This window comes from Leptonychotes weddellii, chromosome 5, assembly GCF_054177405.1.
Source record: "Leptonychotes weddellii isolate Sample4059 chromosome 5, ASM5417740v2, whole genome shotgun sequence".
Lineage (NCBI taxonomy): Eukaryota > Metazoa > Chordata > Mammalia > Carnivora > Phocidae > Leptonychotes > Leptonychotes weddellii.
Window position 1 is genome coordinate 18,335,665 of NC_138373.1, and position 26,835 is coordinate 18,362,499.

The following is a 26,835-nucleotide window of genomic DNA, read 5'->3' on the forward strand; positions in this document are numbered from 1 at the left end:
GCAAAGAAGACAAATCATTTCCCATTATCATAATTTAACTACACGGTGTGAATTTTTTTCCCCACCTCTTCTTTCATAATTGCCCTCTGGGTGTAGAGCACATTGTTTTGAATGACCTTAATTATGGCAAGTCATCCTCCTTTGAAGATGAATTTAATTCCTGGAAAAGTCAAGTCATTCTGAGCCAAACCTACTGATTCCAAGCAGGTAATCAAGCTGGGTAACGGTATGGGTATACAACTTTTACCGTAAGTGCAACCTTTCAACATAGTGCACTGTTCTGGGGCAAAATAAAATAAAATAACTACAAGACTAAAAATACCTAGGCACCCTATTTTTATACATGTTGGACAATGCTTCTTAAAAATTCTGAGGTATCAGGTTGTCCAAAGCAAAGCCATAAACATTGTTCAAAAGAACCAAAACAGCCTTTCCCTTAGATACATACCTGTTTCTTGTAAGAATTGAATCTAAATTAATAAACTACACTTGAGGGGAAAAAATTGGATGCTGAAAGGTTTGCTCATGAAAACACTCCTATCACTACTTCCGAAGGGACTGATTATTACTCAGTAAAACGTCCATTAACAAAGATAATGCGTTCCAATGACACTTAATGAAAATGTCATTGTCAAGATCATCTGCAGATAGGAACTAGCTCCTTGTCATGAGAGTTGGAATATGTCAGAAAGGTACTATCAAATGTTTTAAGTACACAAACATACACGCTGTATAACTAACAGACTTGGATTTCATGCCTACTTAAATAAATCCCCTCTAAGGCCAAATATAGCACCTGGTATTTAGAGAGTATTGTACTTGGATGCTTGTTTTATTTCTGGGGACACTGTAATCAAATAACAAAACCAAAAAGTAACGGCCTGACTCAGAAGAACTGAGAAGTATAGGGCATTCCCACTTGACATCACTTTCCCAACTCTGCCTTCTGAAGTCTTCCTAGCAGAGAACAGAGTATGTGAGGCCCACAACCAATGCGGCCATAGGCAGAGCTCTGTACCCTGATGTTAAACGCCCTATTATTTTCTTCCCTAGAAGCTCCTCCTGGATCAGAGGGGAAAAGTCCTTTGTGTGCATATCCAAATACTCTGTTAAACAAATCTTACAGCAGCAACCGTACATTGAAACGAGGCTAACAATACTGTGAAGTATTTTGTAACACCGTCAGACTCCATTAAATGAAAACTTACCAGAGCCACTGCCTGCCTCTTTGTTTGAGATGGCACTTGCAGATGGTAGCAACTGGTGTACCTGTGCTTGCTGGTCTGAACGGCTGCTGCCATTTGGGACGTTTTTGTTCCACATGTTCACATTTTTGTAGTTGTATTTGCTCGGATCTCCCCAAGCTGAAGTTCCGTCGTCAATCTCCATTTTGCGACGTATGGATTCTGGGGATGGTTCCTCCCAGCCTGTGGGCTCTTCTTCTTTTGTTGGGGCTGGTATAGGTCCTCCCAGCCAGCCTGTACCAGGAGGTTTGCCTGTAGCTGGTGGGATTCCCCAAGACCCGACAATGTCTTGTTGCTTGTTCCAGTCTGGAGAACCGACTGGCTTTGACGAATCTCCCCAACCTAGAGACTGATTAGACTTTGGAGGATCTCCCCATCCCTGGGAAGGATTAGGTTTAGAAGATTCATCCCATCCTGATGAATTATTTGGATTTATGTTATTTCCCCAAGTAAAGGAACTAGTTTTACCAAGTTCGTTCCAACCAGAAACGGACCGGTCACTGTCACTACCTCCTGAGCTAGATTTCTTATTAGCCTCACCCCAATGGTTACTCCTTGAAGTTTCCCCCCAGTTATCACCGGCAGAAACGGACCACCCTTGGTTTGATTTTTGTCCATCACCCCATCCCTGTTTGCTCTTTTGCGAATCATTCCATGCGGACTTCTCTTCTTTGCTGTTCCCCCACTGATTGCTCTTGACCATTCCTGTAGCAGCAGAGTCATCTTCCCATCCCCCCTGGCAGCTTGAGCCTTTGGAATCTCCCCACCTCAGAGCAGGTTTGGGATCTCCCCACCCCGATACAGATGAGGTATCATTACTAGTAGGGCTAGTCTTATCTATACATGCCCCTGAGTTAAAAGTCTGTGTTGCAGAGCTTCCCCAGGCCTCTGTCCCATTGTCAGTCTTTCTTTCCCCTCTAGGTGATGTTTCCGTATCCCAGGCAGTATTCTGCTTAATAGGAGTCTGTCCCCAACCAGAGTTGGAGAGGACACGTGGATCCAAGTCAGTTCTGTTTACGATGCTTTGGAGTAATGTGTGCTGATCAATTTTTCTCCTATCTCTACTCTGATTTTCCCCAGTTGCTTTCTCCTCGAGGCGTCCAGTGCTTTCTGTACTACCTTCACTCTCCACTGTACCTCCTGTTTTGGCCCATACGCTGTTCTGCTCATTTGTCTGAGATGCGGCAGAACCTTGATCCTCTTCCTCAGTAGACTTCCATCCATTTGTAAACTTCTTACCATTGCCATTTGCACTGTCATTGGAATGCTGATTGCTAGGCAGTTTGTTCCACTCCACGCTGGGTATATTAGTGCCAGTGTTTTGTGCAGGAGTTCCCCATCCTCGTCGACTTCCTCCAGAATTTGCGCCATTTCCACTTCCCCACGATGCACTCTGGGAATTCGCTGCCCCAGACTCCCACACGCCTCCTCCTTTATTTGTGTTCACTTGAAAGTTAGTGCCCATAGGCCCATTTACGCCAGGCTGCATTAGAGTTGCATTCACAGTGTCACCATTAGCTTGGCCGTTAGGGCTCGAACATTTGTCTCCAGAGTAGTTAGAACCATAGGCACCCCACGTAGTACCGTAAGAGCCTCCACTTTTTGGCTCTCCATTGCTAAGGTGAGAAAGGGAAGTGCCATTCATAACCGACGGAGCCTGTATCTGAGGATGATTCATTGTGCTCACACGCCAGGCCCCTGTACTACCAGGCAGTTCATTATTCTGTACTGAACCGGAGTTTGGTAAACTAGAGGTCATAAAGTTAGTAGTGTTATTTGGTCCAGTCATCTCAGTGGTAATATTCTGAGGTTGACCACTGAATGAAACCTTCTGTGTACCACTTACTTCAGATTCACAAGTTTCCTGAAGGCTTCCCCAGGTACCATGGGTGGAAGAACCACCCACTTTAGAGTTAATACTCTGATTGTTAGGCATCTGGCCTAAGGTACTGCACTGAATATTGATGCCAGAACTACCGCTCCCTACAGGCCCTTTGAGGGCAAGTCCGTTGTTGTCTAATACTGGCCAGGCACCATGGTTGCTAGCTGAATTCAAAGTGCTTGGATTTAACCCTCCATTTGATGAAGAACTTACAGTGCCCCAAGCATTCATTCTATTGTTGCTACTTTCTGACTTGCTTTCAGGAGCATCCACAGAGACCTGACATGTGCTTATTATGGCTCCATGGGAAAAACCCCATGGCCCAGTACTACTTCCATGGCCCACATTATTGCTGCTGCTACCAACCACAAACTTGTTTTGGGAACCAAGTCCAGTGCTATTCCGAAGGCCTTCTTTTTCACCACCGGTGCTTCCTGAAGCCATGATAGTGATGTTTCTCTCTGATTCAGAACTGGAGGCAGAATCAGCATCCATACATTCTGAAGCCAACTCTGGATCACTGCCAGGGACTGAGGGCCATGCTTCTTTTTCGGGGGAGTCGTTTACAACAGCATTCTTACAATTTGTGCTAGAGTCACTCGGAGAAGACACAGGTCCCCGCTGCGAATTTTCATAATGGGATCCTGAAGTATTGTGGTTTATATCTAGAATAAAGGAGAAGTACAAAAACTTACAAAGTGTTTGAAAAGGCGATAAATGTTATAAACGTATGTGGTTCCTCGACATTAACTTGGCAGTATGGTTACAAGGGCACTGGTTATATCCCAGCCACCAATTTTTCTTATCCAATTAGTAATTCCACTCGGGCAGGGTATTTTGCTGCTTTGTTCACTGATGCTATCCTATGAGCCTAGGGCAGTACTGGAACATAAGAGCCCCTCTCAACAGATAACTGCTGAATGAACAAACTGGTATTTATCAGCAAGTAAAAGAATTTTGGTGTGAAGAAGAACTAGGTGGTAGTAATGTATTGGGATAATGAAGCAACCCAAGCCTAGAGGCCTGACATGGGAAAGAAGGGGCTGGGAAGGAGATGTGTGAGGACAAGTGAACAGGACGAACTTGACTACATGTATTAGAAACATACCAGAAATCCTTTCCCGTCTTCCCTTTCTTAGAGGAGCTTTTTCATGCAACTCTTTGGGTATTAGAACAAGTTTATAAAAACTACAAAGCCTTTTCCATTTTATTTCCATTTCATTAGTGTTTTTATTCAACCTGAAATACTGCACGCAAGTATTTTTAGTTGCATTCTCCTTCACAAAAATTCTTAATTTACCTTCATAGTCATGTTTTATAGGAGATCACAGAATTATGACAATTAGAAAATCAAGTGTTGACATTAAACACCATTAATGACCAATCACAGAATCCTATAATCTTGGGACTCACTGCTATATATTATCATCTAGTTGTTTTCCTGCAGGTAGGAGGCAAGCAGTTCTCATGCTTCTAATACTTCCCCAGATTCATTCCTCTCCTTCGGTTTAAGGATCTGGTAGTTAAAAGTTCCTCAGAGATATTAACCTGCATAAGATGTCTGCCTTTAGACTGTCTTTAGGGGGTGGCTTATATTGTAGTTCTTGCCAAGAATAGTACTCAGTATCCTACGTGGTGCTTTTAAGTAACACATACATTCAAATCACATCCCAGACCTAATGAACCAACTGCCAGGGATTGCAGGCCTAGAAAACAAATGTAACTCACTACTGGTATATTGCTAATATGGAAAATCAGGTTCATCTTGCATCATTTTCTCGCAAAGCACAATTGTCAAGCAGCAAAACACTATGAGCTAGAAAGAATAGCAGAAAAAAGGACTAGAGAGAGACCAAAAGTGTATATATAATTCACCAAATACATGAATCTTAAAGTTCCATAAGAGACTCTGATCTCCACTCCCTGTTTGGGAATCATTGTTTTAAGCTGCCAAATAGAGTGCGTCATCTTTCAGTGCCCGTGAGAAGGTCTTTCTCACGCAACACAGGATACTGAACAGTCTGTCTCACGGGGTAAAAACAGACCAATACACCAGCACCTGCACCACCAGCAACATCATTCAGCACGGATCATGGATCACATGTTTTCTACGCATTTTTGTCACTGACTCCTTGGAACAACCCTAGAGCACAGATACTACCTTCACTTTGTAGATGGGGAAATCGAGGCCCAGAGGTTAAGTTATAGCAAATCACATGAGGAAGGCAGGATTCAGCATTGGATAATAAAGCAAGGTGGCTGAGAACATGGCTGGAACTCTCACAGACACCAAGATTCATGTCTGGGCTCTATGCAGCTGTTGTATGCCCAAATCTGCAAAACAGGGCTACAAACAGTACCTCTTTACCCAGCTGTTAACTATACTGTCCTTTGTGAAGTATTTAGCTCAGTGCCAGCTTCAAAGAAGGGCTCTGCAATGGGCAGTTTGGTGCAGTGACTAAGAGCACAACTGTGCAACCAGACTGCTTGCGTTTAAAAGCTGCTCTGCCATTTCCTTGTGTGATCACAGGCAAGATCCTCAATCTTTCTGTACCTTAGTTTCCTCAACTGTAAAGGGGGAGCAATAATAGCACCTGTCTGAAACAGTCACTGGAAAACTAAGTGGTTAATAATTAAAAATGCTTTGAACCATATCTGATTCAAATTAGGTACTTAATAAATGAGGGCTGTTATTATCACTAATTAATACATACTGACGACTCTCCTGATTATTTCAGTCCTGTCTCCAAAGCACATTTTCCACTCCACCACGTCTATCTCATGGAGAACAAAATCAGAAATCATACAACCTGCTTACATTAAGTCTCTACTTAAAGGTCTCAAACAGAACACTAACTCCTGGATTATTCCCCCACAGATGCCTCTCCCCCCCTCCAAAAAAAAAATCCGGTTTCTTTATGGTTTTCTTCATCTCAGTAAGTTTCCTAAAACCTTACTGTGCATAGCAAATCCCAAACACCACCAAGCCCCAAATTCATCCACTTTTCTCCAGATCTAACAGTCAAGCCACCATCACCATTATCATCACCGCAAAGATGTGAGTAAAAGTACCTGTTGCCACTATTTGTTTTCTCACACATGCCAGTGTTTCTTGCCACTTCCACCCAGCAGGAGTAAGAAAGCGAGATTGGGAATGTCAGACAAAACGACCTAGGCTGAACACAAAACCTGGAATTTAACAGTGAAACAGCAGAAGCATTCTCATACGGACAGGGAAAAGGCAGGGTACTTGTCCTCAACACTTATACTCAGCCTTGTGCTGGAAGTACTGACCGATGAATGGGGACCCAGAAAAAAGGTAAGCATAGTGGAAAAGAAACAAAATAGATTAACATGTAAAAAGCAATAGTTTTCCTATATACCAGAAGTAGTCAACGAGAAAATGTGACCAAGAAAAGATCCTAACAGCCACAAAAACTATAAAGCAACTTGGAATAAAGCTAACAGAAATATGTAAAGTCATACATGATTAAGTTTTATTGCAGGCCACAGAAGACAACTTGATTAAGTACAGAAACTTGTTCCTGGATAGGAAGATAGAATAATATTCTTTCTTAAAGTATAATTCAATTATAAGAAATCGCTAACAAGAGTCTGCAACTTGGTTAAAGTGATTTAAAAATTCACATAAAACATGTGAGAATGAGAAAGAGAATCTCAGTAGTGGGATGGGGTGCGGGGGGCGCCGCAGGGTCACGCGACAGCTAACGAGCGCCGCACCGGCCAAGCAGCTAAGCTTCAGCTGAACGGCACCAGGAAGCCAGGGACAGACCCAAGTGTTTGTCAAATGTTAGTATTTTAAATCAGTAGGAGAAAAGGAATATTTGATACTTTAAAAAGATTTCTTAAAATCAATTTATCAAAAATAATTTCATCTGATTAATGTGTTAAAAGATGAAACCATGAAGTTACCAGTGAGAGTATTTTATACATAAAAGCAAAGACACCACAAAAGAAATGACATAGATTTGACTACTTACCCAAAATGTGAAGTCATTTTATGTCAGAATACATCAAAAGCAAGCAAGGAAACAAACAAAAAACCCCCAGCAAATAGCAGGATCCATTTTGCAAACCAAACTCTATCACCTTTAATGTTAGTAAAAATTTCTCTCCGAATCTGGTCACGACCTGGTTTGGAGGGGGCGGGGCATGGTCTAAATTTGTCTTTTGCTAATATATTATGTATTTTCAGAAAATGAGAGACACCATCAGCATTTATTAGCTAAAATTTCATTAAAAAATTTTTTTTTAATTTCATTTTTAATCTAAAAACTACTTGCTACTTTCAAAAAACCCAAAATTAAAAGGCTATATCAAAAACTGCATTTACCAAGGATCTTTTGGTTATGAAAAACGTGTAGCTAAGACAGAGGTGGGGAGATCCCAGTCTAACTAAAGCTTTGAAAAAAAGACTCCTCAGCAATCGTAACTAAAACGTTTCACAGAGACAGAGACTCTTTCAGAATTGGGAGAGGTGAAAATTTTAGTGTTTCCCTTATAGACAGGAAGCCAAAACCCATCATCACAAATGATCCAGAGGATAAACACAGAGGAACATAATTAACAATGCTGTTACGTTTTTCCAGGGAACAGTGAGAAACAGGAAGACTGTGAAGCCCCAAGCTGGTGGGAGGAAAGGGGGCAGCTGAGTTTTACTAAGCATGGTGCAAAATACAAATTTTCACACACTGCACCGATGTAGGCAAATGAAGATTTGGAAGATTGTGCCTTACTAAAGAACACTGTAAATCCAAAATAATACCATCAGCTCTTATTCTCACACAAAATTACCTTATGAGAACTGGGGCAACTCGAGCACCACACCTCAGAAAGAATAGTGCATCTCATAGCACCTATTCCCAAAGATCAAAAGGGATATGTGGAGGCAGAGCGAAGACTGGCGATGATTCAAGTGATTTGTAAAGAAACAGTAATAATCTGCTCAGGAAGAATTTAGGTACAGGAAAAATAATTTATTTTTCTTATTAAATATACAGCACGTAACAAACAAAATAGTTAAACATGTGCCTTCTGCCTTAAAGACTTTTCATTCTCACCAGAAGGGCAAAGTCTTCAGAAGTAAAAGTACTCTGGTTTTAGAGTATTTCTGGGAAGTATGACATAGCATCACTTGGGAATATGAGAGAACCTGGCGTGCCCATTTCAAACAGCACTCAGTGACAAAGGTCAAAATGTTTCTTTCAGTTATTCTGGCCTCTAGTCCAGGGGCTGGCAAACTTTTTCTGTAAAGGCCCAATTAGTGAATACTTTCAGTTTTGCCAGCCAGAGCGGTCTCTGCGGCAACCACTCTGCCACTGTGGCCTGCAAGCCACCGGAGACAACATGTAAATGAGTGGGCGTGGCAGCCTTCCAATAAAACCGGACCAAAATGGGCTGCAAGCCACTCTCTGTTCTAGACTAAAGACGACAAAAGCAATACTCCCAACCAAATGCAAGGCACGGATCAGGGCTGGTCTCTGGTCTGAGAGATGAGGTGAGGGTGGTGGGGAGACAGGCATAAAAGACAATCTAGGGGCTGCCCCTCCAGACCGGACGGCGAGGGCCTCCACGGGGTCGGGTCCGTGGTGATGGCCGTGCACACAAGAGAGGAGAGTGGAAAGGTGTTTTGGAGTTGGAATCGGCAGGACATGGGAAACCAGTGGCCTATGAGACACGGAGATAGCCAGTCAAACATGATTTTAAGATTTCCAGATGGGTGGTGACTGGATGTGCCAACCTTCTGAGCAAGAGAACTCAGCAAATGACACTGGTATGTGGCAAGACGAGGAATTCAATTTTGGATGTGTGGAGTTTGAGGGGCCCGGCATCAGCTGAAGACATCCAGAAGGCATGAATCGAAGACTCAGGAGAGATCTGAAGCAAAGTCATGGGAGGGAATAAAATCTGAAAACTGGTCGAAGAAGAGAGCAAGAATGAGCTTTAAGGAAGAGGAAAGTGATCAACAATAAAAAAAAATGTAGGTGTCTATTAAGATGAAAATGGAAAAGGCTGTTTTTTACCACAGCTACAACTGAAAATCACTAAGCCTGGATTTGACATTCAGAAAACCAATGACCTTAGTAAGAGCTATTTTAGTGAAGTGGGAAGGAGCCAGATTACAGAGGACTGAAGTCATGTATTACAGACTGCAAACATAGACTATTCTGTAAGAAGGGGGAGGAGAGACATTCTATAATGTCCTCAAGAGATTGGGGGTTTAATTTTTTTAATGATACAAACGTAACTACGTTTATAGACTAAGGGGGAAGAGGTCCAAGTAGAGAGCAAGAAGCGGAAGTTCCAGGACAAGAAGGATGGACACTACAGTGAAAAGACAGTAAAGAGCACAGGCAGATGGACAATATTTTCATCTTTAAATGTCTCTGGAAACTTAACATTTCTTTTCATTAAAACAGCCCCATTTCTTGGTCATTCACCAATATAGCTCAAATGTCCTTGAGGTTCTTTAAAAAGAAAGAAAAATTCAAACACAGTAAAGGCTATAAAGAGTAATACAGACAATACCCACATACTCTTCCCCTTAATACACTAACAAAGAATACTCCTGTGTACCTCTTCTCTGATCACATCTCCTTCCTTCCCCAGTGGGTCACTGAATGGTAACCACTCAAAATCTGAACTCATCCCTAAGCAATATAGAAGCTTTGTATTTTATATAAATGGTATCGTACTATAAACAAACAATGACATTCTTGGGACAACCAGTGGAAATGTGAACACAAACTACCTATTACAGGATTTGCTGAATGTGTCTCCCCTTTTGCCTAAGGGTGGATCATGGTATCACGGTTGTATAGGAGACTATCCTTATTCTTAGGGAATTTCCTGTGGAAAATTAAAGGTGAAGTATAATGAATGTGCACATGTGTGCATATGCATGTACTTATGACGAGGAAGGTGAAGGAAGAAGGAGTGGGAAGGAGGTATGCGTGTGAAGTCAAGATGGGAAAACATTAACAACTGCTGGATCTGGGTGCAGGGTACATGGGTATTTGTTTCTCTACTCTTTTAGCTTTATGGTACATGTCAGTTGAATGATAAAATGTGGGTTGGGACACTCTAGACCATAAGAACAATACTGCTGCCAGCCCTGTTAGGTGTATGAGTGCCTCCCTCCTAGATCCTCTATTACATGAAGCCCCGTAAGTCCCCCAGCTTGAAGAGTTATTTGGGCGGTAGCAGAGCCCAACATCCTAAGGCTCTAAGAAATCAACTGCCCAGGAGAAGTCTTGATGTTGACTGAAAGCATCACTAAGTGCCTGAGGTCTAGTCACAAACCGGCAGCTGAGCCTACAGCGCTGTCTGGTTTGACCAGAGTAGGGCTCTAAAGGCGTGTAAAGGTATTCAGGTGGGGTACAAAGTCAGTACCCCTGTTCCCATCACTCCTTTTCATCTTCTACTTCACTTACCTGCTAGCCTGCAAAGGTGCTTAACTTAGGACCTCTGATTGATTTTATAAAGTACCTACTCTCATCTAAGGACTATCCCTGCTCTCTGCACGGAATGAACAAGAACTGAATTACGTGAGGACAAGGGAGGTGTATCCAGCACTGCACCCCTCACTTTTATCATGAAAACGTAAGTAAATATCTGTGTATGTATTTATTGTATGTATTGACCCACCCATCAAATCTACTCCATTAACTGTATTTGCTCAGGAAACAAAAAAGTGAAACACAAATACAAAAATGAAAGCAGTTAAGATTATGTTTGCACAGTTGTGAACTACCTGTGATTCACAACACACAACTTTTGTGTTTCCGGACCATCGCTGATGCTGTTTATAATGTACACGACATTGCTCTTCACCGATCTCTAGCCTGTAAGGTGAGGACTGAATGTTAACACAGTGTGTGTGCTGCAGTGAGCACCCCAGCAGGGTTAGTCACCGGGTCACTATGATCCTTAGCACTGTAAATAACCTCAGAGGCCAGGGCAGACCTAACGGTCTAAGAAGCCTTCCCTAGTTCACAGACACCCGACGGCCTCTTATGTGGCTCAAGTTGCTACTCCTTGTAGCATCTACACAGATATTTTAATATAAATATGTGACATATGCTGGTAAGTGGGATTCACAAATGTTTTTTAAAAAAGACAAAAGCACAAATCAGGTTTTCTTGCAGAGTGCTCTGCCTTCGTCATCCACATCAATTCCAGACCTCAGCCAGAGACTGCTGCACCCTCCTGGCTTCTATCCCCACCTCCACATGAACGCAGTGCCCCCTCGTAAAGTCCTCTGCGAAACAAGCAGGGTAATTGTCCTTCTCAGCCTTTGTTGAAGACTTCTTCCTATGCTCACATAGGCCTTCTTTTCATCTGAATGCATATCTATAATACCTTTGGGATTTTTGACCCATACCCATTTGTGAGAAACCTTCTTACACTCCTATTGTTTCCATTTCAAAAACAGCTTTGTTCTTTCATCTTCCAAATTTTGAAAATGATACTCAACATACCATTTTCTAAATTTAAGCCCACTTCCTTGTTCATTTTGTTAAGTGTGATACCACCATTGTTTAGCTTGTTATAGGTACTCAAGCATTCGCTGTGCGAGTAACCTCTCCTAAGGCTTTGATCACATTTTTAAAAAACATACTGATGACTCACTGTATCTGCTTTCAATCTCATTTCTCAGATGAACGTCAAGCCAAATTAACTGCTTGGTGTTACATGTCATATGTCTAAATCAGACTCTTCTTCCTGAAAAGTACGGGTCCTTCTGTAAAAGTTTGAGGGAAGATAATTCATTCAGTACCTAAATATCAGGTGCTAAGCTATGCGCTTAAACCAATCACATAATTTAATACTCAAAGCAACCATATAGGTTGGGCACTAATGTCCATACTTTACAGCTTAGGAGAGGATTGAGGTAAGTTAAGTGATTTGGTCAAGCCCACATACGGTAGTAAGTGGTTACAGGGGTAGTATTAACTCAGGGTCACAGTTTAAGTTTGTATCCTTTCCAATAATAATGTGCTGCCCTAATTACCTATGCTAGAAAAATCACATCTGTGTCCTCTTCCTCCGTACCTACGACATCCAGTGTGCTGCCAAAGTACAGCAAGGCTGTGACAAGCACAGCTTTGGAGTCAGGCAGATCTTGATGTGACGCCAGCTCCGCTACTTAGTAGCTGTGCAGCTCCGTAATAAAACAGACAGAGGAGGTCCTGATACACAGAAGTGAGCACAGAGACAGAGCGCAACTCCTGCTGGGACAGTGAGCAATGGCTGCTCAGATGAGACGCAGACCCATGGAGCAATTAAGCAATTAAGTTGTGACCAAGGTCACAAACACCGGTGTATGTGGAGCTAGGATTTAAAAACCTGGTCCATTTGGCTCTAGAGACTTTGTTCTTAACCAGTATATGCGAGTGGTTTCATGCGTGGAAACCTTGATTCTCCTCAATTCTCTATCTGGCTTGTAGTAAACGCTTCAAAACAGTTTGAGAAAGAATGGACAAACAAACCGTCAGAGCCTATCAGAACATACTGAAACAAACTGGCCTTTGAGAGAACTGTAATCACACACATTTTCTGCCTCCCCATCATTACGGAGCTCAGAAAGGCCCTTCCGTGGCCATCGCTGAATGCACGTGCTGTCTGAATACCATTTCCACCTGCGGCGGTCTTTCTCGGGCACAGGGTAACCGAGCGATCATGGGGCAAGTGATCGAAAGTCTTGGTGCCTCAGTTTCCTCTACTGAAAAGTGAGGATAAGAACAACTTGGGCCTCACAGGGCTGTTGAGGATTCACTGCAATGATATGTACAACCGCTTAGGACATATGCTTGTGGGGGGGGGGGTGTGTGTGCTCAATTTTAGCTGTGGTCTTATCGATTTAAGCTATAAGCTGCTTATGAAAATGGGTAGAACCTGGAGGGAAGGTGATTAAAGTAATCATTTAAAAAGTGGGATGGGCAGGCAGCTCACAGGGACCATTTTAGGATTCTCCCTGCACGGGCACAGACAGATCCCCAACAAGCCATGAACGTGTCACCCTGCTGCGCTGCTAATGCGGACGGTTGGAGTCTCGTAAGAAAGGCCTTCTCTCACCTGACTGGTTTTTGCTGTTCTGCACCTCTCCGTTATTTTGTGGCTGTTGATTTGTTAAAGCACTGCTTTCTGACTGGCTGCTTAACACTTTAACAGCAGATCCCAGGTTTGCTGCTATGACAGGAAAATGCTGACCCCGCTTTAGAAGCTGTTTGTGTTCCTGGTGGCGAAATCGCGGTGGCACTTCTCGAGGGTACCGAGGCAAGGCCTGAGCTGGCTGCGGCGGCTGCTGCGGCGGCTGCGGCTGCGGCGGCTGAGGCTGCGGCGGCTGCGGCGGCTGCGGCGGCTGAGGCGGCTGAGGCGGCTGTGGCTGCTGCGGATTGTTGGCTGTGGCTCGCTTGGCATTATTATTAGTGCTGGTTGCTGTGGAAGTGCCGTTATTAGAGTTGGCAGGCTGAGGCTGGCTTACACTGGGCTTTATCTGTTCTGGCACTAATCCCAACAAAAGAAAAGGGGTGGAAAAGATTAGCCAGTAAAGTGTACCTCCACAGTAAGCCATCTAAGTAAAAAGGCACTAAGAACAACCACCCTGAAGGAACTGAAAGTTCAAGTGTGCGAGGACACCCTCATTCACAGGCTCAGGCGGTCTTAGGGGAGAGTCCAATTTTACTGCGGCAACGACCCCTCCAACAAGGGCACGGATGCCACTGGCGTCCCCTGGCCTGGGTGGCACGTCCTGCTCACCAGCTCTGGCCTGTGTTATTCTGATCAGAGAACAAGCACTGGTTCTACAACTACGGAACTCACAACAGCTCAAAGGGCAAAAGTGGCGAATCAAGTTTTGTTCATCCTAAAAGAATCCTCAGTTCCCGGGAAACTATTCCTAACCTGCCTCATTTTTAATGTGTTTGGTCCCTGTTCTTCATCTCTGAAAGATAACACAAGAACAGACAGAAAGGGTAGAAAACAATCTGATCGTTTCTTTACAAAAAGGCAAAGTTAGCAGCATTTTTGTTGTTAAAACATAAAGCCTGGATCAAACAGGACAAACTCAGAATGCAGAAGTCAATACAAATATTACAGAGTGAAATCTATGAAACTAATCAAAGTTGGAGAAATAACTTAGATACCCTGTCTTAAGCAAATCTGAAATAGCCATTTGTCTACTGTATGAACAATGTGAAATTATAAACAGTGGATTTCTAGACTCTTAGAAGAGATTAAATAAATAAACTGATGGAAATGCCTTAGACTGGTGAAGATATACCCAATCTCTAAAATTACAGAGAGGCAGCATAATGTATGAACTTTTGGTGCCAGATGGACCCAGGTTTTAATCCCAGTGCTGCCTTTACTAAGCTTTGTGTCTTTGGGCAAGGTGTGTATACCTGACTGAGCCTATGGTCTCTTCCGAAAGATGGGGATAAAACCTATACCTTGCAGGGCTATCCTAAAGTTAAGTATGTTACCGCTTACAGAGCACCAAATACAAGGCTATACGAAGAGTGGGTATTTTTTAATGATCGGCACAATACCACCTTACACTTTTGTTAACAGTTGAACGTTTCTGTGAGTCTGATGCATCTTTACAGATGCCACTGTCAGATAAATAAGTGCAATGTCTCCATGTGACCAGTGAGGACACTCGGAGAAAGCACTGTTCAAGGGTTGAGAGCCCCAGGCCTGAAATTTGAATAGCCCGCCCCCAGAACTGGGTTATCTCTGTGTCCTTCTCCTCGCCTGCACAGTACAGGAAGTCCTGGTCTAGTACCCAGCACACTGTAAAAACTAAGTAAACAGAAGCTATTCTGTGGGCCAAATAAAGGCAATATTTGTCCAATGCCTACAATGTGCATGATACTGAAACAAAAGGTCACCAGTAAGCCACTGAACCCCATGTCACCTCTCCTCTCCCCCCAACCCCTCACCCCCAGAGTCTCCTTCATTTAGCAGTCTGGCCTCACTATGGCCTTCTTTCTGAGCCACTGGTGGACTTAGCCTATATCACTAATACTAATATATTTTTAATACGTGATCTGGCCTTTTTCAAATATGGCTGATTTTTCTGAAGTAATACAAGCAAACTGTCATTCAGGAGGACCTGCACTGAAAAGTCACAAGCATTCTATCTGTGGCTTGGAGTCTTTTCATTCCTCCTGAAGGCAACTGAAAAGCCTCACATTAAGAATTTGAGTCAAGTACATTCTAGGTCTAATTACTTAATGTGTGAAACTTTTGTCTCTCAGACAATTTAATGCTTCCAGAAAGTACCAATAATGTATATTCCTTTGTCACAAGGAAAGTAAGGTACTAGAATATTCTAAAGTACCTCTGAAACAAACAAAAAGATAAAGTACATGTAACTATGAAATCACAGAGAACACAAGAACTCGAACTCAGCCTTTAGGTGTTGAGTATCAGGCTCAGCTTGGTATTTCGCAACTGAATGTAACCTTGTAACACTTATAATACTATCCAGTGCTAAAATACAGGCTTGCCTGCCACTTTATTACTAACAGGAAAAGAAAAGATTGTAACAATTTAAAACCCAAACAAGATATTGTTTATAGGAGATGCAACAGAAACATGTTCTTTAATACATTCAAGGAACTAGAAGATAACCTACAGGCAAACACTGTGAAGGGCCTACACGAAGAATGTACAAGAACCTCAACACTCCATTTAAAAATGACCAGGAATTCAGAAGCAGGATTTACGTGGGTCATGTAGCAGCCCCATCCCTACCTCAAATTCAGAGAGCTGCTGTACTTATCGATGAAACGTCACGGGGAAAATAAGGCTGAGATAGGGCCTCATTTCTGGGGCCAGAAAATTTCACCAACACCAGTAAAAACATTAAGACAATGTAACTATTGATTATAAAACTGAACTAAATAATCTGAAGTGAAATCTCAGATGTAAACATGAAACATACTAGCAGAATAAAGGAGAAGTTAAGAGTGTGTGTAGGTAGGGAGGTAAGGATGGGGTTGCTGGGTAACAGATATAATTACTGAATAATTTTGGCTATTGTGTATGTGCAGTTAAAATTTAGGTTAATTATGTCAGTAAATATCCAAACCACCAGAAAGAGGGAAAAAAATGAGAAAACAAGAAAACCTGATCCGTTCAACAGATACAGAAAAGGCAATAAAAAATTATTCCAGAACTGCAGTTAATAAGAACTACAAAAGAAGATGCCCAGCATAGGGCCCCAAAGATCTGTAATCAAAATAAATGTGAATGAGTTAAATTCACTTGTTAATAAAGGGTCTTTAGTTTGTTAAGAAAATAAAAACTTGGGCGTCTGGGTGGCTCAGCCTGTTAAGCGTCTGCCTTCGGCTCAGGTCATGATCCCAGGGTCCTGGGATCGAGCCCCGCATCGGGCTCCCTGCTCCGCAGGAAGCCTGCTTCTCCCTCTCCCACTCCCCCTGCTCATGTTCCCTCTCTCGCTGTGTCTCTCTCTGTCAAATAAATAAATAAAATCTTTAAAAAAAAATAAAATAAAATAAAAATAAAAACTTAAGGAATACTTTGCAAAAATCAGTCCTGAAATAAAACAATACAGGAAGTTGGGGGGGGGGAAGAACAAAGACAGATATAGGACCAAAAATGCTAACAAAATTTAAATAAAAGCAACATTAATGTCAGGTTTAAAAATTTCAATCAGAAAAGCATCATAAAGAATGAGATATCTCATACTGATAAAAGAAACCAACTAAAAAGATATAAACAGCTAAGAATCCTATGTACCAAACTTTAGTATCAAATGTAAATCAAATGGGAGACAGAAAAACTGAAGGGAAAAAAAAGCAAAACCACCTACCTTGAAAACAGGTAACACCTTGACAAATACCCATGGAATAGTCATAGAAAGTATGTACGTGTACACACACACACACACACACACACCATACAGCACTATAGAAAACATCACTAAATTACAAAAAGTACAAATAATACAGATGGTATTTCTGAATTACAATGCAATCACATTAGAAACAACAAAACCAGCAAATAAAAATGCCTTAAGTATTGAGCTGAAGAAGAAATACCAGAACTGCAGGTTTATCAAGAAAATACCAGTGAAAACAACACACATAATAAGTTTTAAGATAAGACTAAACCAGCAGTAAGGGAAAAACTCCTGGTCTTAATTATTTTCAACAAACAAGAATGAATATAAAGCATCTTACTCAAGTTAAAAAATGACCTAAAGGAAGCAGAAGAAGGAATTGGTGAAGATAAAAGTAGCAATCAATGACTTTAGAGGTGAACTAATAACTCCAAGGCATGACTTTATGAAAAAAATTAACTAGTTAACCTAATTTTTAAAAAACAAAAATGGAAAAAAATGATTTTTTAAAATTAAGGTATTTCTTTAGGCTCAACTCTATAAATAATTTGAAAAGATGGAGGAAGGATTTAACACTGGCCCCACAAGAGGCAAGAAAATAAAGATTAATTAGCATAGAAGAAATGGAGGAATTGATGAAATCACCCATCAGGATCAGACAGTTTGATCAATATTGCCATACGTTGTTTTTTTTTTTTTTACTAGCATACTTTTAAGAAATATGGAACTCTAAGTCTAATGCTATTTAAACTGTTGAAGAGCACAGCAGAAGATGGAACACCAACACTATTACAAATTAAGTCTGACAAAATTTTAGTAATCCCAAACAATGGGGAGAAAAAAGAAGAAATATAAATAGTTCAGGGATTAAAAAAAAAAAGAGAGACGTAACTCCAAATGTAGAGATTCTGGAAATACAAGAAAATACTGTGTATAACCTATACCTGTAAAACAAAACCAGCTAAATGGAACAATGTTCCATTACATGGCTTGGCAAATCTTTCCTGTAAAGGGCCAGACAGTAAGCATTTTAGGCTTTACAGGCCATCCAGTCTCTCTTGCAGCTACTCAGCTCTGCTGTTGTAGCACAAAAACCAGCCACAGACAACACATAAATGAATGGATGTGGCTCTGTTCCAGCAAAACCTGATATACAAAAATAGGCAATGGGCCAAATTTGCAAGCTATAGTTGCCCAGCGTCTGCTCTATAAAATATAATTTACCAAGATCAGCTTATAGAGGAGAAGATCCTATAATAACAGAAGACATTGAAAAACTCCAAGATTTACCTCTTTAAAAAGCATGAGGCCCAGATGACTTTATAGGGAATGTGCATATAAAATCCTCAAGAAACGTATCATCTCAATCTACATAAACTGTTCCAGAACAAAGAAGTGCAGGTTCAAAAGACTGACTAGATTCAAATCCTGGCTCTGCATCTTACTAGATGTATAACCGTGGGCCAGGTACTTAACCACCCCGTACCTCTGTTCTCTTATCTGTAAAACAGGGATAAGTATGAATACCTCTACCATGTAGGGTTGTTGTGAGGTTTTAACAAGATAATGGATGTAAAGAACTGAGAATAGTACCTGGCACCTGGCACCTCAATAAATGTGAGTGACCACTATTACCACCTAGGTTAAAAAAAGAGGAGTAAAGATGACCCTCAGGTTTCTGGCCTGGAAGGTGGGTAGTCAGTGGTACCATTTACCAAGACATGAAACAGAAGACAAAAACTGAGTTTGGGAAATGCATGAGAGAGAATGAGTTTAGTTTTTAATGTGTTAGGTTTGTTGTTACTCCAGGACAGCAACTCTCAAACATTTTGGTCTCAAGACCCCTTTGCATTTTTAAAAGTTATTGAAAACACCAAAAATCATCTATGGGTTACAATTATATTTACCATATTTGATATTTAAACAGGGAAATTAAAAAAAAATTCATTTAAAAAATAAACTCTTACATGAATGAATATATATTTTCTGAAATAACTATTTTCCAAAACAGAAAGCCAGTGAAAAGCATACACTGTTTTACATTCTTCCAAATTTCTTTAATATGTGGCTTAACAGAAAAGCAGGTACAGTCTCACATCTGCTTCTGCATCCAATTTGTTGTAACATCCACATTATGGAACCTCTAGAAAACACTATGTACTCATGAGAAAAAAAGTGAGTAAGACAAAATCTTCCTATCATTATGAAAATAGTTCGACATTGTGGATCTCATGACAGTTTCAGGCAGCCTCTCTGGAATCTTCAGAAAAACTCTGAAAACCACTGATATAGGATAGCCATGTGTAGAATGCAACTGAATATATGGTTCTAAAGCTCAGTAAAAGTATGAACTAAAAATATAAATTTAGGATTCATCATACAGGTGGGAAAAAATCATGAGTAGAATGAGAAGAAATGGCAAGACCTAAAGGATGGGTTCCCACAGCAGACAGAAGACGAGAAGTAAAGGCAAGATAAGTCAGGACTGCTAGAGAGATAGGAGAGAAGGGGTCATTTATTTTAGAAAATGGTCTCACTATTTACTCAAGCAGGGATTTCTTCCTCAAATTCTCCCTATCCCCAGTAGATTATCTCCTTGATAGAATTCAAATGCATCCTTATCATCTATAATGTCCCTGCTGTGATTTTGGCCCTCCATCAATTTACTCTTGCAAAAACCTCCTGATTGGTCTTCCTTGGCTTACATCTTGACACCCCCCCCCCAATCTTCACCCTCTCCCCCAAATCTCTCTTCTCTCTGCCCAAGTTATCTATATCACTAAAGTAACTTCAGAAATCATCTAAAGTCCTTGGCCTGACCAGATTCATATCCTGTTATGTCCACACACGTTTCCTTCTCTCTCACACCAAGTGTGTGCAACACTCCAAAAGGTACCATTCTTTTTCATGATGTTCTTTGTGTCTAAAATGACCTGATGCATTTCTTGGAAATCTGTGTCCACCTTTCCTAGGAAACAACTAATCGCCACCCACGCCCACCCTATGTTCTGCTAATCTTAAAAGCATTTTATGACAAGCAATTTCCCCTCCTCCATTCCCATAAAACTCTTCTTAATGCATCCCTTTCACTGCACGTGCTTACTTTAAGCGCTGGCTTTTCCTTCCCTTTATCACTGGCATTCCCAGCACCAAATACAGCAAATGGCCAAGAACTGCTAGCTGAATGAACAACTGAAGAACTACCAGCATATGAGATGAGTGAACCCACAGAACAATACCGAATGACATTGCACGTGAACATTTAAGAGGTGGAAAAATTAAGAACCAGTAAAGAAGAGAGAGAATGATAAAGAGAAGCAGAAAGAGTAAGGAAGATGATGGTAGCTGGTTAGTATGTTGCTGATAACTCAGTGGTTACAGATCTCTGCTCAAAAACAAAAACAAAAACAACCAGAGCCAGCATCCAGAGAACAAGTTAATATGACTGTTAATCTGGGAAGATACCCTTATCAGCCATAACATCATATTGTCCGTAACACCAGAAAAGTTATTTTAAAGGAATTTCATTCAGTCAGTACAAAACACACATAGGCACTACAATTTTTTTATGTTACATTTTTTGCCATACTGTGACCCAACTGGTCTTTCGCACAGTTTAAAGCAGACGGGCAAAAGCTGAATAGGCCCAGAAATAAACAATTAAAAAAAATTTTTTTTAGAATGGAGAAATTACTCATGCAAAGAATTCAAACCAACATTTTCCTAAATCATGATCCAAATCAAGACTTCCCACTTTGCAAAACAATAAAAGAACCAATACTACAATTAACTTTTGCTACTTTCATGTATTTGATATTTCTTATGTATAAACATTCTATCATTCTGTAAACCTGAAGCTGTTCGAAAAAACAGTCTATTAATTGGGGGGGGGAACCCCACAGCAACTGTCTTACGTTCAGGTAAAAAAAAACCAAGATTAGATAAGAGACAATTTAATATCCCAAATCCTAAATACACCAAGTTCTCAATTTGTAAAAAAATTTTTATTTACTGTTATTAATAATTAAAATTATATTAATATTTACTTCTTTTAAGATTTAAAATAATATTTAAAATGCCATTTATATAAATTTATTTCAGAAAATAGTAAATGAGTGAACTTCCCTACTGGCTATCTACAAGTTTAATAGAAACAACAGTCTAAATATAAAGCAGCCATCAACATCCTGAATTACCACCACTTAATACCTCAAGCCCTTCCTTTTTTTTTTGTATCTTTCCACCAAAGTCTATAACTTAGCTTTGTGTAAGAGTTTTCATATTGGCTACATTGTAAATCTTCTAGAAATACTGGCTTAAGTAACAGCATAGTAGACAAAAATGTCATTTTAAGACATGATTTCATTTTAACAGAATGAAACATTAAATTGCCCTCCAAAAAATAAAAACCATATACAGATTTGTGTTTGAATTCTTAAAAGAACTGAAATAGTTGAAATTACCAGTTTAAAATAATACTTAATACACATCTATGGAATACACAGTGTTTTTTAAGACTGCTTTAGGCAAACTTTAAATTTACCAAAAGTAACTATTTCTAATCTCAAAATGTGTCATTATACAGGAAAAACAAAACCATCATGTTAAGCTCTTTGAAGGCAAATGGTGAGTACCCATGAAAGCTCCTAGTTTTATTCTCACATAAAAGCAAAAGTACAGGATTTTCCTAAGAATTTCTTATTTTTATTAAGAGAAAATATCCTACCTTCTCAAACAAATATGAGTAGGTGTAATCAACAAGATAAAAATGTACTAAAGCAATTGAGTAACAAGCCAGTGTTTCCAGAAAATAAAAGGCAACATTTCTAGCTGTCAATAATTAGGTTAAACTCCAAATGCTTGATACTTAGGAAAATCCTTACCATTGCTCAAAGGGTATTTTAAAAAATAAAAGTCATCTGTAAACATTCTTTAAAATCTTCATCACAGAGAATGATTTTAGGCTTTTAAAAGCCACAAAATAACTTCTGGAAAAAAAGCTACCATGCTACCAAGTAGTACATTTAAATTGTAACTGCATTATCAAGCAACACCACATACAAGATTTGTCTTTCTTCCCTACGGTTAATGCTTCCAATAAGTAATCAATCATCCTGTTAAGCCTAAACTCTCAAACCAATCATTCTAGCTGCCTGCAGCTCTCACTAGTCTTCCCCTGACAGAATCTGCCTCAGGACCAGAGTCAGCGCCAACAAGCGCGGGTGCCATCAGTTCTGCAGCTTTACGGATGAACGGCAGTAGCAACGTCACATCGGGACACAGCTTCAAAAAGCACACACCTGATGAAAACTTCAAGCAGATGAGAAAATTCTCTATGCCAAGAAATTCCAAAGAAGGGGGTTTCCAACTTCTGTTGCCTTCCAACTCCAGAGCTTTCCACAGAAAATGGAGGAAAGGTACAGTGTCACTTTACTGCTACGGAGGTACTGCTCACCAGCTTCCCCTGTATTTGAGGCCCAGTAACTCAAATTCCATCGCCTTGTATTTTAAGAGGGACAGGAGGGGAAACAAGAAGCCAGCCGGTTAAACAGTGCGAAGAGCGAACTGTTTGATTAAAATTGAGCCTATAAATCAAATTTATTTACAACTTGGCCAAACATTGTACTACTATAAAAATCCTCTTCTTATTCATTAATAAGCATCATGGATGATTTATAATATAATTCCCCTGTATGATACACATTCCCTGTTCTATACTAACTTCAGTTCGTTCTGGAATGCTGAAGGGCACAGAGGGGGCAAGTCTGGCTTTTAAGTTGATACACACAGAGGTAATGCTAGAATTTTCATTGTGGACAAACGGCTGCAGTTTTAAGTGCCACTAGTCAGCCTGGAAAACACCTAAATGCTTGTCAATCCATTAACTTCTGCTGATCCTTAGCAAGTAGGTTGAACTATATGGCTATTGTGACAACTTGAAAAATACGACTTAAAAACTAATATGAAATATAACACACCGTATTTATACTTTACACAGGTACAAAAAAATCTTAACATTTCGGTTAAAAAGTTCCTAAAGTAAGGAAAAATACCATGCAACAAGGCATCTTATAATCGATTCAAAATTAAATACTGAATTTAAAATAAGTATTACACTGAATTCATTTAATTTTAATTCACTTCACAAATCATCCAGAAACGGGAAGCATACCCTTTCCTGGGTCTTAGGGAAGCACCTACCTCCAGTCCCTCCGGGAACTCGATCTTCCTACTCAAACATCTCCCACCTCAAATTACTAACACAAAGAGAAACATAGCTGATTTGCCTCGATACAATCCTCTACTCTTCAGCAAAATGCCTGAGCAATCTGTTCTAAAATACGGACCTTTTCTAACAGCTGGAGGATATCCACACAATATTCACAGCATGGTATTTCCAAGATCTGTAGTTAACCTATCCATCACATCTTGTCCAAATATATGAGATTCAGAACAGTGGGATGATAAAAGATACAGTTTTCAGGCAGAGAGGCACATGCTTTAAAAGAAAAAAAGTCAGACTGCCCTGCAGTCTCTTTCATAACTTAAAATTCTAGAAGTGATCCTTAAATTTGTTTAATTATAACTGCTATGGGATACTTCTTAAAAAAAAAAAAAAAGACTCTTCAGCCTCACAGATTTACTAAGTCAGAATCTGTATTTCTTAAAACAAGGGTCACACGTGGTTCTCATGTAAATTTGGAAAAGTAAATTTGGAAGTAAATTTGGAAAGTAAATTTGGAAAACTGTTCTGGCAGATACTGCAGCTACATCTAGAGAGCTTCTGACTTCCATTTGTGACTCAAAAAAAAAAAAAAAGATTAACACCTAACAATTCAACTAGAAGTCAGTAACAGGAGCAACAACCAAAGTCCCCAAAACACTGAAATTTGGAGGGGAAAAAAAAAAAAATCAAGAAGGACCACAAAAGTTATGCAATAAAGGAAATGTCCTAAATCACTGACGATAACAAATTATTTAGGAAATACAGGATGGTTAGTTGGTTTTTCTTTTTTATTAGAAAAAAAAGTTCAGGGGGCGCCTGGGTGGCTCAGTTGGTTAAGCATGCGACTTTTGATTAAGCTCAGATCATGATCTCATGATCAGGGTCATGAGATCAAGCCCGTGTCAGGCTCCAAGCTGCCCATGGAGCCTGCTTAGGATTCTCCGCCCCGCCCCCACTTGCATGCTCTCTCTTAAAAAAATGAAATAAAGTTCAGATAAATCAAACAGTTAATAATGCTATAAAATGCTGGCATTTTTAAAAGCTTTTAGAAAACACAGGCAAAATTTTTTCTAAATCTGGGTAAACGGTAGGTTTTCTCAACATAAGTCAGTCAAGTAATTAATAAAAAATTGTTAAGTTTGACCAAATAAAATTATGCAGTATAGTTTATTTTTGCAAGGGTGTGTGTGTGTGTGTGTGTTTATTCCAAATTAAAAGGCAAAGTGGAAAAATATTTGCCCTTTAGAACAAGTTAAAGGGACTCACTCTCTCTCCCCTCCCACTGCCTACCCCAACTTTCCTAACAGAAGGAAAAGAGGTACTGTTTTGGGGTAAGGCCCCTAAAGCTAACACAAGGAAACATTCCACAGAGTCACTAGAGTTTAGGGCCAGAGTTTAAGCTAAAAGTATAAAGATTATTTAATTTTGCTTTTCTTCTTCTGAAATATATATTTGCATCCTCTGCATATATACCCCCTTGCAGGGTCTACTATCGAGCAAAATTTAGGTATTTCTGCCTGGTATCTCATCCTCAGAACAACTTCAAACATATGATATAGTCCATAATGTTGGAAATATTTGCATCAAATATATGAGACAGAATGCTAATAAGCGTATTATACAAAGAGCTCGTGTAAACTGGTAACAAAAGCTCTAAGGTCCAGGAGGTAAATGGGCTAAGAACAAGAATGGGCAATTCATAAAATGAAAAAAGCACAAGTAATTAAACACATGATATTCCATTTTACCAATAAACAAATATAAATCAAAGCAATAAAGTACCAATTTGGGCCTGCCGAATTTATAAAGATATATCCCATTCTCGTGTTGCAAGACCTATTCCTTGCACTATGGCAGAGACGCTGCACTGTGATTCACCCATGCTGGGCTGGGCTCTACTTTAATGAGAGGAAAAACCTAATCATCATCTGGGTGAGGAGGAACTCTGAAGTGACTGGGGACACTGCTGGTATGCCCAGTCAAGAGGCTGAAAGGTTGCTAGAATACTGCGCAACCACAGGGGTGGGAATTAAAATTCACTAAGTATCAGCTAAATGCCAGGCACTATATCTGATATCGCTCTAGCCTCATGATTCTGTAATTTTGAAATATTATTTCCATTTTACAGATGAGGCAATTAAGGCTTAGAAGAAGGCTGCCCATGATCAAACATCTAGTAAATGGCAGAGCTGAAATTTAAAACCAAATCAGACCCCCAAACCAATGTTCCTCCTAGTATAAATTAAGTTTCCCCTTACTTATAAGAGCAAAATCAAACTATCCAAAAATAGGAAAGTCACTAATTATAGCTTAGTCACTTTGAAAGCTGCAAATCAAAAATTTCTATAATAAGATGTCTATACTCAGCATTTACTAGCCTCCGGTCCTGTGATTTATGTTCTATATTATTTCATTCCCACATCAAGTAGCCTGGATTATCTCCTTTCCACAGAGTCAAACTGAGGCATGGAGGTTAAGGAACTTGCCCAAGGTCAGAGAAACAAGAATCATAAAGACAATATTCAAATCCAATGCTATCTCCCTCAGAAGCCTGGACTTTTAACACCATGCTGTGTTGATGCTAGAATTCCATGATTATCATCTTCAGTAGAAGATTCAATACTTTTTGCTTCAGGCCAAATGCTGTCTTTGCAGCTGGTTTTATCAAGTGCATTTCCACTGAGGCTATAGCCGAGAGAGCGCTGTCACTCAGTACACGTTCTGAAGCACAGCTACTACTCTTATATTAGAACTGAAGAACATAAAAGTGCAAATTAGGACATATACTGTGTTATTTCCTAGTCTGGAGCTTTCTCTTACCTGGTTATAGCTGATAAAGCTATTCTTGCTAATCTCTCCTGACTTCTCCAAAATTTAAACCAGAAGACTCCTGATTTGTTGTTTTGGTTTTTTTTTTAAAGGTGTGTTTGTTCCTCCGTAGGTTTTTTATTTTTTTTAAGGTTTTATTTATTTGAGAGCAAGCGAGCCAGAGGGAGAGCATGAGCGGGGTGGAGAGGCAGAGGGAGAGAGAGAAGCAGACTCCCTACTGAGCAGGGAGCCGGACATGGGGCTCAATGCCAGAGCTCCGGGATCACGACCAGAGCTGAAGGCAGACGCATAACTGACTGAGCCACCCAGGCGTCCCTGATTTGTTTTCTTTGAAACTGAAGACCTGACTGTTGTCAAGGCAGAATCTCAGGGCTTAGGATACAACCTTAGGATACTCCCACAAGCCTCCAACAACTATGGGATCATTGGTCCCTGAATCTACTTTCCAACAATAGTTTGCTTTGTTGACTGCACCGATCTCTGCTTTTCTCCTATTTCCCCGTCTTTGCCCCACCCCAGCCTCATCACAAACATCTGAAGTTACAAAATCTTTCATTGTTATTTAATAATTTGTTGGTATTTATAAGCAAACACACCTACATCTGCTAGAAATAAAATGGCCCTGGGGATGCAGAGAAAGGGGAACCCTCCTACACTGTTGGTGGGAATGCAAGCTGGTGCAGCCACTCTGGAAAACAGTATGGAGGTTCCTCAAAAAGTTGAAAATAGAGCTACCATATGATCCAGCAATTGCACTACT

At 40.3% G+C, this 26,835-nt stretch overlaps 1 protein-coding gene across 10 annotated transcripts in view; it reads right to left on the minus strand.

Moving 5' to 3' along the window:
* Positions 1-26,835, minus strand: part of TNRC6A (trinucleotide repeat containing adaptor 6A) — a 102,059-nt gene that overhangs the window by 34,740 nt on the left and 40,484 nt on the right. For 5 of the 10 annotated variants that reach the window (XM_081819819.1, XM_081819823.1, XM_081819818.1 and 2 more), the window contains exons 5-6: positions 13,225-13,656; positions 1,209-3,791 (exon numbers count right to left, since the gene is read on the minus strand). The exons of 1 other annotated variant lie outside the window; for it this stretch is intronic. In XM_081819819.1, coding sequence (XP_081675945.1) covers positions 1,209-3,791; positions 13,225-13,656 — 3,015 coding nt within the window. The remainder of the gene's footprint in view (positions 1-1,208; positions 3,792-13,224; positions 13,657-26,835) is intronic. 4 more of the 10 variants (XM_081819824.1, XM_031037296.2, XM_081819825.1 and 1 more) reach the window with 2 other exon arrangements.